Source organism: Pieris brassicae, chromosome 5 (genome assembly GCF_905147105.1).
Source record: "Pieris brassicae chromosome 5, ilPieBrab1.1, whole genome shotgun sequence".
NCBI lineage: Eukaryota > Metazoa > Arthropoda > Insecta > Lepidoptera > Pieridae > Pieris > Pieris brassicae.
The window spans coordinates 9,335,503-9,355,036 of NC_059669.1; the positions used below are offsets into that span (position 1 = coordinate 9,335,503).

The window sequence follows — 19,534 nt, forward strand, 5'->3', positions numbered from 1 at the left end:
CTATCTACTTCTTATACCACATTCTTGATCTTGAATAAATTTACTATGACACAGCATTAATTACTTCTAATTATATTGTATAAGCGCTGAAGCTTAATTTGTGATACCGTGTTCACGGATACGGGTTACGGAGCCATACAGTATGTTTCCTCTTTCAATAGAATATATGATTTCAGGAAAGTATTTAACACGAAACGTGTTGGAGTCTATTTAAATTTCTACCATTAAGTAGAATGAAACGAGAATGTATGAAACACAAACATTTCTTCATTCCGAGCACGAGTGAGGACAAGTCTATCAGCAAACACTAGCTGCCACTCGACTCTTAATAGAAAAATCAACAAAAAGCACTCTCTGTGTACTCTGAGCCACGCGAGCGTGCGTAGGCGCATTTACCACCTGACCCCCCAAGACCTGATCATCCGAACAGGTGTAAAGCAGTAGTCAAGGTTTTAAAACTGTATCATAGGTATTCCCGTAGTATAACGTGGCTGTTAAGAACTCAAAGGAACGCAAATCGTATACAAATTTAAATTAAGGTTCTAATTTTATAATATGTGATGAATTTGTCTAACTATACAGTTGTATATGATAAAGAAAAAATTGTAATTAGTTCTCTCAAGGTGACAAGTAGCAAGTTCAATTACCGACTATTTCAACCGCATCCCACCTGTTTGCCCGGAGCCGTGAGCAAACACACTGTGTTTATGTTTGCCTAGTACCCAACCACCTGCGTTGACCTAACGACGGTCAATCAAGAAATACGTCATAAGTACTTTGAGCCTGGTACTTAATGCAAAAATCTGACGGATTATGATGATTTGCAAAAATATATCAAGATACCACCTTATATGGCCCCATATTTGTATATAAATTTTGCTTACTTTTACTAAACACGTTTCTTTAATTTAAAGTGTCTAATAATGCTTTTGAATTTTTTTCGTCTGTTTTGTTTCCGTGTATGATAATAGCATGATAATTTATCTTATTTCTAAAATAATACGATTAAAGCAAAACAATATTTGTCCCTCAAGCCGGCCTAAGTTGTCATCGTCCGTGGAAGAGGTCGAAGAGAGGTCACCTCCACAAAGACCAATATTTGTCAATACATCGCTTTGTTCCATACGGGTTCCATACACGTTAACTGTTAAACGTTTTAAGCAGGTGTTTTGTGTGCCTAGTCAATATTTAAGTACATCTTGTTATGTATTTTGGAAGAACTAATTATATAAGTGAGCTCGAAGTCCCGGTGTTTCCAAAGTTTCGTGGAATCAAGCCCTTCCTAAGAATACATAACTTTTGGTGACAAAGGAATAATATAAATATTACGATTTTCAGTGAGCGTGAAGATTGATAAATAATCTAGCTATGCCATTGTTTTAAAGATATGTTATTAATAAAACTTTAATCAACCCAAAATATATCTTGAGATAGATCACAGTTGAGCCAAAACATGCTTAATAAAATGCTCTATTTACGAGTGGCAAAATAATAATCTTTCGACTCGACACGTCCGCATAATTTATTCGATAAGAGTCATCGTATTTAAATGTCAGAGGTGACAAGCCTCCGGTGAATCAACGTGCATCCCACGACCTCTCTCACCCATCACCTTCACCCAGACCTCAACCTTGACTGCAGATACGAATAATTTACCAATTTTAATGCGATCCAACCAAAAATGATGACGATTTATGCAAATTATTAATCAACTGGTTTCACAAGAACTTTGAACCCACGCGTTTATTTTTATTAATTCCTTAATTGTGTATATAGTTAGGATTTAATTGATCTAAATCGAGATACTCTATATAATGTGTCCCGTGTAGAATGCAATCATTATACATTAAAGTAATAACTCTTGTATATGCTGTTAATAAATAAATTGTGGTTACGTATTTTTTGATATTTTAATTATTCCTGAAGACAAAAAATAGTGCTATAATTATATTATAATGGACTACGAAAAGGAACGAATGTTTAAGCACTTGACAGCATCACAATATGTAAAATTTGTGCAACAAAATTATTATAATTATAAATTGTATCGCGTCATATCGTGACATAAAAAGCATGAGTAAAACTTGCGTTTATTTAAAGCATGTGTATGATATTTGAATATATACATTTTCAATTGCCGTCGGTAAGGTTAGCAGTAATTCTTAAGTAGAACCATTTCTATACCAAACTTCAATTATGAACAAGAAGGGCACGTTTTCATTACAATGCAAAATTCTGACATTTCTAAAATTCAATGTACACTATTGTTCGAAGGATACGCACTTCGACACTAAACCTATTTAACTATTTGCCTCACACAATCGTGACCGATCCCTATTGTGTCGATTTCCTGCTCTTTGTAAAAACCTTTAACTACAGGTCAGGTTTACCTGCATTTTTTTCTTCGTTCAGGTAAATATGGGGCGACTTCCCAGAATTGCAGGCTTTTTAATTTTTTGCAAAACTCCTTTACAGCTGCTATATAAATAGTATAGCGTATTACCTTGCCATACGGTTCATTTTCGATAATTAACAATGTTTTTTTGTATGTGAAAAGCACCGTCACAATGTGCATGAGGGTAAAACCAGTGAAATTAGAGAAATAAGGGTGGTTTTTTGTTGAAAAGCGCATTTTGTTTGGGAAGTGTACTCAGATTCAGTGATTTGTAAATATTTGAAGAATAAATGCATTTTTAATTACATTTTCTGCAGGTATGGTTAGGGGAAACCTTTCTTCCATAATAATTTAATTGTTAGATATACTTACCATCAAGTGATGACCATATTTTGTTGCAAACTCTAGTTTTACTTCATTCACAATAGCATTAAGAGAATCTATTTATACAAAATAATAAATTCTCATTAATCTAAATATAAATATTACTAGAGGAGAAATCTCACAAACGGCGATGGTCCTAAAATATTTGTTATAAGAAAAATTCTCATAAAAGCAGGTAGATAACATTATATTTTGAAGCTTTTTGCCCGATGAAATATTTAATTTATTACATGGGCAAAGTCATGGGGTTAAGGCTGGAGACCAATGTCACATTTTTGGTCAAAGGTGTAAATAAATGTGTTTTACAAATTGATATATTTTGTTTCATTAATTTTATGAACTGTATATTAATGTAACCTTAGGTTAAATATTCCATATATTATTCCTTGGTTTATCACGATGGAATTTAGATTTTAACTATAAAGTTGTCAATTTACACCATCAAAATTTACGAAACTTTTTGGTATTTATAAATAGCAATTTTACATACTAATTAATAAACAAGATATTGCATAATTAAATGTAATGGGAAATTGTCACTTAAACTAGAAATATAATCGACTCGTTAACACAAATATAATGCCTTATGTAAGTAATAATTACATTTTTAACGCGACCAAAAAGACGATTTGGTGAAAGTTAAGAAATTTATTATGTTAGCTGTCACCTACGATTTCACATAAGGACTGACATTGTGTGAACTGTGATTGGTTTTATTTATCAATTGGACAGCCAACAACTAGATAATTACTTCAAATAAAGTAAAATCAAAACTTGGCGATTAAAAGGAGTGGCGGAAAGTTTATTGCCAGTTCTTTTCTTTCTTTCTACGCCCCGAGAACTGGCTGTAAATGTAAAATTAGAAGCATTTATATACATTTCTGTTTTTGACGTTGTTGTGTAGATTGTGTTACCTATATGAATAAATGATATTAAATTTTGAATGCGTTACCCAAATTAGTCTTATTATAACAGAAATCAATTGTTCACCTTTAGTTAAGCCGTTTAATGCCTTCAAATGACAACAAATATCGTTACAACGATCGTGGTATATTAGTATTACAGAAATATCTTCCTCTGTTATTGTTATATTTACATATATAGTGTTTGTTTAAATAAAAATGACTCCTAAGGCCTTCGAGTTATAAAATTAAGACCTGACTACAGTTGCCGTGGCTAAATATTTTTTTTATTTTTTTTGTAATCATTGTTAACTGTGTTTTTGTTTATGTTTGAATGTGTATTCCGTTTTTGGCTTTTGTGTATATTATAATTGTTTATATATTGTAACATAAGTAGCTGTAGGTATACCGATAATCAAATAAATAAATAAATGATTTTAGCTGAACCGAAATAACTTTATTGACTTAACTGTAGCAAGATACAGTGCGCCAAGTACCATTGAATAGGCTGCCTAGATTTTAAAACAAATTTAAAAATAGAAACTAAACCTTATTGAATGTAGAAATATATAATTATCTTTAATCCTCTACAATAGTAAAGCTTCAGGGAATTATCCTTTACTTATATTTTTTACATAGCGGTCATCAAAATGAGCCGCACCTAAACTCCCTTTTGTTAGACATTTGGGGTACCTGGACATGTCCCAAATAGATCCTTTTTGTAATTATGCCCGACTAAACCTTTTTAATTATTACAATTGCCTTTTACCGAACGCTACCTATACCTCGAAATACAATTACGAAATCTGTAATTTTTTAAAATAAATATTTCGAAAAGTAATACGGAGAATAATTCATACTTATAATACCGATTTTAGTTTTAAATTTAGAACAGATTTTGTTTAGCGAAAGAAATAATGTATGTTCCTGTAAGTATATGAACTTTGATACAGTGTAGACCATGCGAATTAACCATAGTAGAAAAGAACTCAACGCGCTATGCTGTCTATCTTTATGTTTGATTAAGAATGCTTATATTTACTCCCTTTATATAATTATAAAATATGTATTATTAAACGCTGTCTGTCGAGAAACAATTCAATTTATAGAACTTGCGCAAAAAAATTTTTTTAAGTTTTATTAAAATATATTTACACTTTACGTATATTTTACACAATAACATTTGAGTCCGACGGGTACATACAAAAATATTAAATTAATTCAGTAAGATATTAATAGATATTTTAAATACATTTATTATAGTTTAGTTTTTGTTATTACAACTAAAGCTTTTGTGATATTTTTAGTGAAGACTACACGTACACTATGTAAGTGATTATTTTATTTAATGATTACAAAATATTTCATAGATTTAGATTTTGCACCAGTTATTCTCTAAATACATGCAGAATTTATTCATTAATTATGGTCTATAACCATTATGAAAATGCATCACCTAAATGAATTTAGATTTTATAGTAAGATAATGCTGTTATGAAATGTACTTACGGTCATCAAAATCCTCATCGAAATCCGAAAAACATTTTTCCTCCTGCAAAGCCTGATTTTCCGGCTGCTGGTAGAATCTCTCCGATTTAATATACATTTTGAGATACATTAGATTAAACCAAAATAAATAAACGCCAGTTTACACTTTACGTCACAATCAATAATTATAGACTTAATAAAGTTATCCAAAGTTCAAATCAATTAAACACAAATCACTAATACAAAACTCAAGTCACGGAATGTTTTGAAAGGTCATTTATAAGGTCAGAAACAAGAGCAGCGAACACGCGCGTTCGTTACGACTTGCGGCGGCGCACTGCCCCGACCTCGGGTTTATCAGGCAAGAGCCAGGTAGCATTAACGGCAAATTGATTCTCATACTGTTTGGGATTTTTAGAGTTTCATTTATTCAATTTGTGCCATGTGGTGTTTTCATTGGACGCTTCTAATAATAGGCTGTATTGTTGCTTACAGAATTATTATTATATGTGTACTCACAAAATGTTACATTTACATATATTTTTTGTTTGTATTTTAAAATGTAAAATTTATATTTTTTTGTTGTTTATATTTTAAGGTGATAAAACCAGCACTTTAAGGTTCTTCATTCAGTTTTTTTAGAGCAATTAGCACTTAGACGTATGGCAACAAAATTATTGGGACACCAGACCTAAAGCATGATTTTAATAATCATGACATACGCAGAAAAGTATTTGCTCAATGCCTCTTTTCGGGTTTACATTATTAGCTATATTAAATCGCATATAAAAACCTCTGTTTATAATATTCTTTGTATATAACATTTAAATAATTAACAGATCGAACACGACACGTGTGGAGAGGACAGTTATAACGATCCAATTATAATGTATGAATTAATTAAACGTACGTAATTATTGGATGTCAATGATCATAATTTCTATTCAATTATCTTCACGACGGGAGGGGTTAATATCAAATAAATTGATGTTATTGAATATAATAAATTTAAAATTGGTAAAAAAACTTCGAGGTCATCAAAGAGGTTGTATTCGTTATAAACCTTTTTATAGATTTAGGCAACAAAATAAATTTTATATAGGAAAAATATAGGTTCGGATTGTGTTCGAATGTCAAATTTAATTTAATTTATCATACCAAAAAATCGTATGGTTACGATTAGTCGGTAACTTAGTGGTTAATTAAGTATAAAAGTCTTGCGTACATTTCTCAGAGAAGCATTATGTAAGATGTTAGCTTGCTATAAATAAAGGGGCAAAAGTATGTCTGCCATATACACTTTATAATGCTATGTTTTTATTACATCGTGATTTTGATAAGCAGTCCTAATAACCACGAAATAGATAGAGTATAATAAGATAAAAAATACAACCTTAACATATCGCAGTGCCGCTTGTTGCATTAAAATAATTTTATCAAAAATATTCGACTTCCTTTAAAAAGAGAGTACTTACGAACCCTCTGTCATTGAGATTGTCGATGTTATCACTTAACCTCAGATGAGCCTCCTGCCCGTTTGCCCTCTTTTCTATAAAAAATCTACCACACCAACAGACGGGGTAGGTTTATAGGTAAGATATAATAGAAAATAAGTATTATATTATTAAATATATTTTTTCGTGAGACACTCAGATCAGACACTTATGATTAACTTGAATACCCTAATAATTACATTTTAAATATTATTTGGAGTCGTTAAATCCGATTTCTAATTAAAAAGAAATTACACAAATAAAACATACGATTTAGTTACCGAATTAAGTTAACTTTGAATTTACCACCTGGCGCTAGGCATGTGCTCAGTGTGGGAGGATAATCAAACTATCTTAATGTTTTTTTAAATGGCTGTTCTAACGCCGCTATTTTAATGTTGTTTAATAAATTAGACATCAGTTTGAGCATGAATCTTACTAAATTTAACTTTACTGTTACATAACAGATTTAAATATACGTTATGTCTGTATTTATATATACAATAAACTATATTATAAAGATTGTATTTTGGATGTTCCCTACGAATGAATTCATAACCTACTGGACTTATTTCCAAATTTATTTCACCGATAGAATGCTAGCCGTTTTCTACAGGTTTTATATCTCCAATATTTATGAAAAATTCAGATGTGTGATGCCGCTGCTGGTAAATGATTATTTTTTTTATTCACAAAACCTTTCAGACAATTGAAGAAATTACAAGTTTTAATGTAAACTTACAAGAAAACTTTTGCTACCAACAGATACTGAGTTTCTTTGGACATACATAGAGATCCAGAAATTTTTGAAAACTTGTATTCCTCTACTTACTGAACTGATCAATCTTGTCAAAGACAGAGTGGAGTGCAAAAATCGTGAGGCACTAATACGACTGCAGAAATGGCGCGAAGAAGACAGGCAAACACGTCGTTCATGAAAATTTTGTTAAAACATATATACCTACTATTTAAAAGACTGATTTATGGTTTTTACAGAAACATCATTTTAAAATATAATAATTATTATCTTAATACTACGTGTATACATATCTAATGCACAAAGAAGAAGCCTGATCTGAGCCACTATCTTCAATCATAACATGCAGTTAATCCAGTTCCAATAGTCTGTGGTGCGAGTTGTGTGGCTTTCAATGGATATGTTCATTACCTATGCCTTGTGCAAATATGGTTCTGAATGGTATTTATTATACTATAAGGTGATACGAAGAATATTCTCTGTAATATACATAGATTATAAAATTAAAATAACGTTTTCAAAAATCTCGAATAATTTTGATTAAAGTATTGTGAGAATTTAAACAGTCATCTGATTATTTGATGTACGGTATTAATTCGTCTGCTAAACTGCGGATTCCCTGGACAGCTAAGGAAATAAACGGTGCAATACTAAGACACAAAGTTATAAGTAAAAAAGTCTTTCGACACTTTGTGACGCGCATCCTGAGTGTTTTTGTACATGTAACACGAAAGAGTGTGAAGTGCAGAGATCCAGAAAGCCTAGAAAAACTCATCGTAACTGGTAGAGTGGCACCAGACATCGAGGCCGATCCCCTACTCGCTGGACCGATCAAGTAAAGGCCACTACGGATCTTACCCAGGGGCTTAGTTTTCCGAAGACAGGGGAGAGTGAAGGAAGTTGGGCGACGCCACTAAAACGACCATTAGAAATGAAGAGTAAAAAGAATATTAATAACTGTAAAATCATGTATAGTCTGTGATTTAAACAAAAAGTTCTTGTTTGTTTTAAGAAGAGTTAGAACAGAAACAAATCACAAACTTACCTATTAATGATAACGTCAAATGTTATACAAACTATTTCGCGTTGACATTTTATATCGAATTATGTAAATAACAAATTTGCCAAACCCCATCGGCTCAATAGGTGTCAAATTATGAATTCGCAAAATTGTCTGTTGAATATTTTTGAGACAGCGTAGGCGGTTTTAAATCAGAATATAAATGTGTTTATATTCATGAATGAATTCAGGGTTTATACTTTTTAGGAAATTTTGTGTTTGTGGCTTTGAAGAGGTGGACTTGAACATTTGGTTTTATACTTGTCATTGATATTCTAAAGCTGAATGTGCATATGTTGCAACAGGACCATATCTCATATTTTCTTCTTTTCTAAACATTGGAAGAGCTGGAGTATTACCAACCCGGAAGCACCAAGTCCGATGTCCCAAGCTTGACAATCAGTCTCGATCTAATATATTTGAATTCATGATTTCTTATTATGCCTTTTCATTAAGAGCATAAAAAAGACTGTGTACATATGTACACGCGTTAGAAGTTATACTTCTTTGGCGTAACAACATAAAAATCTTAAGAAAAATATATTTCGTCTTATTGTACGTTTGTAGAAACAACGACACTAACAATAAAAAAAAAGTATTTAATACATTGATTTTATTATAACGCATCATCTAGTTAAATCTACGTTATTAAAGAAATATATGTTTTTTATTTGACTATTTATATCAGGGTATCGGTATTTTGTTATGGTGTGCGTGCGCATCGTAAAAAATTACTCTCATCATTTATCCCTAACGCGCCAAAAGAAGTATAACTTCAAAAAACAATCTTTTTCATGATCATTTGCTAATCTAATAGGCAAGTAGGTGATCAACCTCCACGCTCTCGTCTTTTTGGGTCTAAGGCAAGTCGGTTTCCTCACGATATAAAAATCAATACTTACTGCTTTTTATTGAGAGAATAAAAACAAAAGTAGTAGTATATATGCACTTATATAATGAAGAAAAGAGATGAGAAGAAAATCGCTTTATCATCTTATTTATCACAGGGCTTCATTAAAGTTTACTTAACAAAGTAATATCTTTTGGTAGTTTTTTATATTAATGCTATTTTAGGCTTTACTGAATCAAGACAATTTTAATACACATAACGTAACTACACACACACACACAAATACATACACCCTACATGAATTCTCTCTGTATATATTATTGTTTACATTATGTGGCGATTTCATTAATAAACTACTATCTATTATCGTTAGTAACATAACTTAGTTAATAAAAATATTCCTAAAATTAAAGAAACGTTTCACAATTCAAGATGTATGAATTTATATTTACCGGAAACCAGGTAATTGTAGTGTAAAGCCGATTGGTTATTTTCTATTAAAACAGGTAGAACATTACACTTATGGGTATAAAAGGGCCGACAAGCCCCAACTGTCTGTTTAACACAACACAATTGTTAGTAAGCGCCTTGCCTATTTGGTTGTGAACCGTTCTTGTCTTGTACCTTGCCAATATTTAACACGGATCTGAATATTATGTTAAGAACCTCTTTCTCTACTACATATTATATTCTAGCATGTTCTAGTAATATAACGCGGCCTTAATGCACTGATAAACAAAAAGAAAATACAAAACAAAATAAGTAATCGTAGAATAACTAGTGGTATGATCTATTCCAGCAATCTCAAAGTTTTGACAAATTCCTTCTTCTGTCACAAATGTTTTCAAGTCAAATTTAAAGAGTATTTATTATGCAGAAGAATAAATAAAAACTGTAAATAGGTCAAAGTTTTGCCTGTACACAAATAATAGAACGAAAACCTAAATTGGTTTCAATTTCACTCTTCTTACGTACTTTTTGTCTCTGTTTGTCAAATTATATTTTCGCTATATTGAAAAGAAACTTTTACTTTACTTAAACTGGTACAATTTGTCTGATTATTTCTATGTGAATACATAATTAAAATAGCTTGGATGCGAATATAGCCCTTTTTACAATTGCCAAAGCGGTCAAAGTCCCATGAACTGAGGTTGTTAAGATGACATAATGTAAGGTCATTTTCTACTTGAAATGTAAATAGTTCAGCTGAAACACTGTAATTTACATAACAAAAGTAAGATATATTATACTTTACCTAGCATTGTGTAATACACGTCGAATATACTATCCAAGGACATATATTTACATATTTTTTAATTACTTTTATGCTAGTATCCTACCTAAAAAATATTTAAAACAATAAAAAAACCTCAACAAATTATCACAAATTATATTACGTACTTCGTTTTATATGAAATATACGCAGTTGCGCTACAACCTTTTTATTAGGTCTGGGCCTCAGATTTTTATATCTGTTTTATGATCAATCTAATTGGCAAGTAGTTATTCGGCCTCCTGTGACTACACACGTCGACTTTTTAGGTTTTATACATGACAGTTTCCTCACACAGAAAGAAAGTCCACTCATTCACAGCCAGGGATCGAACTTACAATCTCAGGGATGAGAGACACACGCTGAAGCCACTAGAGAAACACTGCTCTTATTTATAACAAATACCTTTGAGCTATCTGGAGATGCTTACCTGAAAAAAAAAACATTAATTATTGATTCGACTTCTGGTGGCGTGATCGAGCAATCTCTTCAAGGCAATCACTGTGAGAAGCAAGAAGTGCAATAATATATAAGATTTATTTATTATTTACTTTACTTATTTTATTTATCATATTTGTCCATTAGTTTTGGACAAATATGAATAAACTAACTAACTAACTATCCTCTAAACGAATACATCAACCATTAGCGTGTTTTTTTGTAAACAGTATTGTTTCAAGGAATAGATGTTCTTCAAGGCCAAATTATTATACATTTTACATTAAATTTTCGTTTAATACAAATAAATTGAAAAGGTTAAACTGGTGTTAGTATCACTAATTGAGAATTTGGCAATTACGTGGTCTAAAGGTTACAGAGCCGGTCTGTGTTTCCTGAACTATAAATGTAATTGTACATTAAGCATTGCGATAATTATAAATACATATAAATTATGAAACCGGAGTTCTTAACCAGTTAATAATGTCAAACGCATTTTCACTGAGATAAATTGATCTGTATATTTTAGTTGTTGAAATGTAAAAGCAATGCCGTTATGACAGCTCTCAACACGATGTACAATATATATATATATATATATATATATATGTGTGTATTTTTATTGGATTATATTTTTTATTATATAAAAGTTTATAAAAAGGAGTTTAGTAGTGTGGTGGATTCCACCAAGACTTCGAACAAATTAACGTGTGGGTACACAACAACATAAACGTTCGTGGAAAGAAATGGAGGATGTAAAGAACAGATCCAAATGGAATCAGGGGGAGGGCTTCGCCCAAAAGGGATCCTTACTCCACACTAATGGAAATAACAATAACTAAGGTGTAAAGTACATAAGTGAATAATACAAAACTAACATCCATCTGATTTTTAATATTAAAGTGGCTTTATTATTATTAATTCAATATGTTTTTCACGCAATACAACGACATTAATTTTGTAACCAAGCCATATAAATCGAAACGTTTAAAGAGTGTTCCTATTTCAAACTTATTGATTGAAATTTGCCCTTTTTTTTCTTTACAACCAGTATTATTGTGAATATAGAAATATCTGCTTGTATATTAGAAAATATTTTTAATAATTCCACAGATACAAAATCGTGGCCTTGTGGCCGTGACGATAGTGCCTATTTTTGAACATACGTTGAAAATTTAAATATTAACTATTTATAACCACAGCTTATAGATCAAAATACACCGTTACTTTTGCATTGCATCGTCCTAAAGGATTATGTTAATATAGAGTGATTTGTGGACGGCCATTAACGCGAGATAAGTAAAGGTCAGCTGACAGACATCTTGACCTTTCATTGCTACTGTATTGCACGAAAGTTAGATGTTATCACTAAAAAGATATTTGTCAAAGTTAAATATTTTCAGAACAATGAAATTGCGCCTAATTCGATGTGATTTCGAAATGAAACCATTTAAATAAATATTAAAACATATGAAAATTGTAGCGAGCAATGTTGGCTTAAAAAAACGTCTTCCTTAAATTTTAATATCGTTTAATTTATCAATAACTTTTTTTAAATATATATATATGACGATAATCTTTTAAAAAATCCTACATCTAACTCCAATCAATATGCAGTTACCAATTACCAATCACGACCCGTAACGCGATGAAATTCATTAGCTATAAACTTAGCGGTTCTAATTATAATTCAATCGCCATATATTATAGTTTCATACTTTATGTACGTAGGGCGTTTGATGGTTGATGCTAATTATAACTACCTATATAGTAATATAACGCTTGAAATGTATTTTCAGTTTTTCGTAGCTTAAGTCCCCAAAAGAAAAAAGCTCATTATTTCTCTTCGTTTTTTGCCGTCGTTTCGTGATGTATGGCGAATGGAAAAAATATATGGTCCTTATAGCGGTTGCCTACAATCGCTCGAAAGCTCGAAGCGAGACACCAGTATCATTTAATTATTTTCCTGTATTTCTTGTGTAAGTGTAAAAAACTTATACTAATAATAAGCGTAAATCGAAAATAAATTTGAATGAGAAAATCGTTTTATCCAATATGTGAAATAGACGGTCCTATTTTATTTTTATATCACATATAGTAGATAAATTACAATCTAATAATTAACTATGAAAGAGAAAGATAAAAAGTTCATTGTGTGCGATTTCACAACTTTCAGATTTCATGCACTTTCCACAGAGTAATTACCAATTGAACCAATTCTGTTCCGTCGTAAAGTAGGCGCATGTTTATTACGCTCGTCGCATACAGGTTAATTTAATTTTGTTAGACATACACTTCTAGCTCAAGATTTATTATATTTACTCACATTAAAACTATTATACTAAAGTTATGGCCACAGATGGACAACATAATAGTTACAAAAATATCAAAACATTTAACTGAGTTAATTCGGCTTTGTCGACGAGAAGCTGCGTTTTTGGATGTGCTCATGATGCAGGTTATTTAGCGCTATGGCTTAATAATCTCCTTATAAAAGGTATGAACTAAATACCTGCTGGATTTCAGCATTAGAATGCTTCATTATTAAACAATGAAAGTCCAGCAATGAAAATCCCAAGTAAACGTTTTTACAAATGAATTCATCACATTGTTCACGAATGCTGAAAAGACGTTAGGAACTTTGAGGTATATAATGTGTTACACGCGCGTATGAAATCAGTTATTGGCAGGTATTTTAGTAGCGATAAATAGTATACAGTGTTACATAGTTCGATATGATTTGAGAAAAACATGATCAAGGCGCCGTCTTCGTAAGGAGTTAAGTACCGATTATTTATTTATTTACACTTTGTTACATTTATAGAAAACTTACGGTTTCATGAATTGCGATGCAATACTAAGGAATAAGAAATACAAGAATTACATAAGTCATTATTGAACAGGATAGGATATGGTTAAGAAATTTTTATGAAGACAAGTTTTAATAAGATGTGAGGGATGTAGCCGATGGGTTCGGCCTATTGAACATCTTAATGGCGGAGATCCTAAACGAATCGCCTAAGAAGGATGAGCTTTGAGGCGGAGTTTCCAAAAACCATCTATAAGTGTATACGCAAATTTATTACATCAAACAATAAATAAGTTTACATACAAAAACGAGCCGTCACAATATACCAAAGAAATTATTTTAATTATACATAAAAGATTACGACAGGAGCTAAATATGGCATAGTGACGACTTTTCTGAAAATTATAATTGTATATATATACAGTCTAGATGTAGTAGTGTACTACATACTTTGTTTATAATTGTAGTATTTAATGAAAATTTAATTTATATATATATATACAATTATATATATAGTACAGCGTGGCGACGCGACGCTTGCCTTGGCGACACCAACAAATGGTTTTAACCGCAGCTATAGATATTTCACATCATACACATATACATTAATCACACATCTACATAAATATATCAATTACAATTTACAATTACAAATATATTTTAAAAGTTTTTATAACACTGCCTTTATTGAATACTATTTCCTGTTTTATCGTCAAATTTACCAATGTTTTGGAACAAAGAGAAATTTTGAGAAATTTTAAATTGGTTCCACAAACCATCGTGTAGCTTTATGTACTAAACTGTCAGATGAATACAAAACTAGTGATTCGTGTAGAGTATATAAAGTATGAAAGATTGTTAGTACAGAATAATGGATTTAGCAAGATACTTAGAACTAAAATTTTAATACTTGTTATTTTCGTATTATGTAAGAGTTAAATGGCAGGTAAAATGTGTTAGATATTAGATGTTTGAATACCAAATACATATAATAATTGACAAACAGTTTGAGCTTAGTGGAACAGAAATAGTTATTTACAATTTACAGTTTCGTTTTATTCGTTCCCATTCCCGTTCAACTTTATTTTCTTCTTGTCTTTTGTAATTAAACTTATAAACCGACGGGTTTCGATAAAATTTTGTGTGTGTAAGTGCATTCGTGACTTTACAATTAGACCACATGTATATGTAGGTACAAAAGAATTATCTAATAATTTTATTTTCAGATTTTATTAATAATTAGTAGATTGATAAACAGTGTAAGTATTCTTGACTAAGAATTACCTTATGATAAATAAGTTTAAGTAAGTATTCCAGAAAGTAATTAATTTACTGCCCTATACGTCCTTAAACAGTCACAAAGCGTCAAGATTTTGTTAAAGTTTAACGTTACACACAGTTACGTTACCCACATTTGTTCATATAACTTAGGAATATAAATGTTATAACTAAGCATTTACTGTAATGTTGAATATATAATAGCAAATCTAGATTTAGTGCTTGTTGTGCGATGTTCCCGTCAGTCATAATAAGGCTTTAGCGATGCGTGCGCCCACGCATCTCCGTGGTACACGATTACTTCTGACACATTCGCTGTTCGCGACAATTAGACTGAATACAATTACATGAATTGCTTGTCTAAGGAGAATATTATGCTTTATCTGTTTTTGCTATCATATATATAAAAAAATGCGCAGAGACGATGACAACCTGGAGACTGATCGTTGTTGGTGACACGGAAGGCAAACGATCACCAATCAGCTGAACCGATCAATCGTCCTCAAAACTGTAACATAGGAGGACTGAAACCGGTGGAAACAGATAGTCCGCTCCAGAAGTCCTCTTGTTGACCGCGACTCTCAGGCTTGAGTTACCGACTGAAGAGAGAGATAGGGTGAGAGAGAGAGGGAAAGAAATAAAAATGTATGGCTGCACTGCTTGGGTTAATAGGTAATCGAATCGCACGCAGGAATATTTTTCTCCTTTCTTCGGAGGAAAGCGTAAATAATTAATAATAACTTTGGAATTCTGTCATTAAAAGTAGAACTAATAAATTTAGATTCTGATCACATTTAGACACCAAAAAGATCAAATAGTCTAAAGGAAGTGATTCATAAACTATGACGCCACAGCCAAGCCTGTGACAAGTATGCACTCAGGGCAAAAGTCGCGGCCCACGTGTGCCCAACGCGCGCCAACAACCTTCCTAATATGAATTTGAAAAGTCATTTAAAATTTATAGTCTATGGATTTGCGTCGCATTTGTTTATTCACAAAGGAAGGACATTTAATAGTTCCCGCTGTGAGAAATTATATTGACGTTTACTTGTTTGTTTTGTTTATCTTTTTATAATCGAAGACATCTTCAGTACATTTACCCCCTTTTTCAGCTATAGTACTCTATAAAATTGTTTATGATAAAAATTAGATTTAATAGGGTTTCGATATTTTTGTCGTATGTAGAATTACAGCCCATATATCAGATTGTAATGTCAGATTTATGTACGTAAGCAAAATAATTAAAAAGCTCTATCCGGCGAAAAGTTTCTCGTATGTTGAAATTAACAAACATAAGCATCCTCTTGAACCACATTTCATGTCCGCATTAAAATCTGTATCATCTAAATAAAGACACAACAACATTTTCATTCTTCCGTATTTTTTATTGTTATGTTTAGGTTTTAATAAGCAATTTAAAGACGTTTTAGATTCTAATTTTCATTTCTAGTGTTGGTAAAACTATCTCTTCATTATGTACATTTTTACATTATACAACAAAGTCTGAAAACGTTGCCTTTGGTCTTGATTAGATTTTGATAAGAGTTTCGTCGAAAATGTCGCGCTTAGTAAGGTGAACGAGTATTGTAAAGGTTGATTTAGATTGTGTAGATTAGTGTTAAGCGAAATTGCCCTAGAATGACAGCTATGTATTTACGTAAACATTGGAATGACATAGCAATAATTCTGAGATAGTCAAACTATCCAAATACAAACTCACAAATCACATAAAATTTTTGCTAGCTGAATTGGAATTCGAATCTACATAGGTACGTAGATCTTCGCATGACTCTGAGGTACCAAAAACTAACACAGACACGCTTTGAACAACTCTTAGATACACTTTCATATACATGCGCACACATACTCAATCACACACACTTAATTGTCTTATAAGACTTGGGTTTAATTAGTGTGTAACACTAAATATACTTTTTCTTAAAAACTATTTTAAATATGTACCATCTACCACTGACTAATTGGTATCTAATTACCCATAACGGAGGGAGTCCCTAGTGTGGAAATTAGCAATATATGCATTTTGTCATAACTATTTGTCATGAATAATGTTTTTAATATTATAATATGAATAAAAATAAATCGCAAAATATGTTGCTAAACGCAAAGACGGCTGAACCATTCGAGTATTTTCTTTCTTTATTCCTCGAACTCTGAAGAAGGTTTTATTGAGATAAAATGAAATTGAATTAAAAAAATTGTTTTATTTAGAAAATTTAAAGAATTTATTCTGCAAAAGCGAATAGTTTTTATATAAAAATGTTCCATATGTTAGTATGTGACTTCTAATAAAGTAAAGGGGAAATGAAGTTCCTTGTTTATAACGAATGTCCTTGTTTATACTGGACTTTATATCCAAATTTTTAACTCAAATTCTACTATAATCTGTGTTAATATAACTGTTATAGTCCAACAAAATATTACTGCCAAAAAAATGAATAATGTTAACTAAATTATCAGTAATGATTCATTACATTAATAGAATCATTAAAGATAATGCAACTTGAATAAAATGAGAATTTAAAAGAAAATATTTGAGCATAAACAGAATTGAAATTAATTCATAGATAATTTTTACAATAATTAAATTTTAAAATAGTAATTAATTAGTCTTAATAAAGATAATAACGTCACCAAACAATATGCAAGTGCAATACGTCAGTAAAGGTAAACTTAAAAGCAACAAATTATTTCTTTAACTCAAAGTAAATTACTATAATTAAGTCTCAGATAACGTGTATGTTATCTTTGAACGTTTTTAAATAAACATATTTTGTAATGAAACACAATGTTTATTGGAACGGCGGACCTACGTTACGTTTCTGTTGGGGCAAGAAACTAAAGGGTAAACTGAATTAGCTTCTACTAATATCTACCCGCCTTATCTAGGTTATATGCATAATAAAGGATTACGGAGGGAACACCTTCCAAACTGAGTCTTAGTTTCAGAAATTTATCCGATTTTTTTTTACACTTTGTGTCTCCCAACCTGTAGCTAAGATAAAAAATTATAGAACCAAGATTGCCCGGAACTATAGAGGCTTTAGCATCTCTCAATAACTTCTTAATGATTTAAATTTCTAGACAAAACTTAGCTAACATAAAAACTAAAGTTCCAAGTACGTTAGGTTAGGCCTACGCAATGTCACCTCATACGAAAAAAAACTTTACGCAATGATACATTTTAAATGATCTTAATATTGGCTCGACACGTCTGACCTTTTCATATAGTTTGCTCTTATTTTTCGTATGCCCTTATATATAACTGTTAAACGCGGAAGCTGTTTGACATTTAAAACAATTGCGCTATGTCATTTAATACTTTATTTAATCGATAATAAGGTCCCATTTACATTATATCTTGATGACCTTAAGGAAATGATCGATCGTATGTAGTTGTTGATACATATTCAAATATAATAACTAATAAATATTATTTGTATAGTAGTATGACAAGTTACGAAGATTACAAACAAAGTAAGCAAACGATCAACCTTCATATTGAACAACGACTAATATAACTACTCCTAATAATGCCAGAAAATAATGTCCTTACACAGGGTTATTGGTAGTTCCACGTATTCCCGGTAGGAGGTGATAGAGGTGTCTATTTTCGATAATTTAAACCCTAAAAGTGAACCTTTATTGAGTTTCTTTTTAAATTAAGTAAAAAAAGAACATTCATAAATATGGTTATGCTTAGTCTGGGCGAAGGAAGGTTCCTTCCTCGACGGGTCCATCGCTTATGAACTAAAAAAACAGGGAAAACACGTAACTTTTTCATAAACGACGACATTAAAGGACATTACACAACATTAAAGACCAAATCAACATGTGTTTTGCTAAGTGTTAATTGATCAATAATGTACTCTAAAGTGACAGATTCCTGACGTCACCTTGACTTTCGCATGTCAAATGTCAAACGGTCATCGAACCGACGCGTGATAGTTCAAAACAGAGTTTTAATTCGCACAATCTAGATGCCCTAGGGCATAAACAACTTTCCAAGATATACAGAAACTCTGATGATTTAATGACGTTTACGTTACATATCAATTCTTGTAGTGACACTCAAGCATCAAGCATAGACTTGACGTGTTTTACAGATAACATGACTCATATATAATTTTGATTGGCCATCCATAATCGAAAATATGATTCTGGATGCCGCATTCTGTGTATAGTTCACGTATGTTATGTTTGATTTCTAGTCTTTTCCAATTGGAAAGAGTTCACTAATAGAATCACCCAACAGTAGTGCTTACTTATATGAATTATTAATGGCTGGATTATTACGTAATTCTGATGTATATATGTCTGAAGGTCAAGACATTGTTCAACTCTTATACTCAAATGACTATCATATAGAGGTGTAATTTCTCACAGATA

The 19,534-nt window shown here is 31.3% G+C and overlaps 1 protein-coding gene across 3 annotated transcripts in view; it reads right to left on the reverse strand.

The window, feature by feature from the left end:
* Positions 1-19,534, reverse strand: part of LOC123710227 — a 195,482-nt gene that overhangs the window by 45,171 nt on the left and 130,777 nt on the right. Inside the window, exon 1 of one of the 3 annotated variants that reach the window (XM_045661996.1) lies at positions 5,191-5,492. The exons of the other annotated variants lie outside the window; for them this stretch is intronic. Coding sequence (XP_045517952.1) covers positions 5,191-5,299 — 109 coding nt within the window. The 5' untranslated portion in view covers positions 5,300-5,492. Of the gene's footprint in view, positions 1-5,190; positions 5,493-19,534 lie in introns of those variants that run through there. 3 annotated transcript variants of the gene reach the window in all.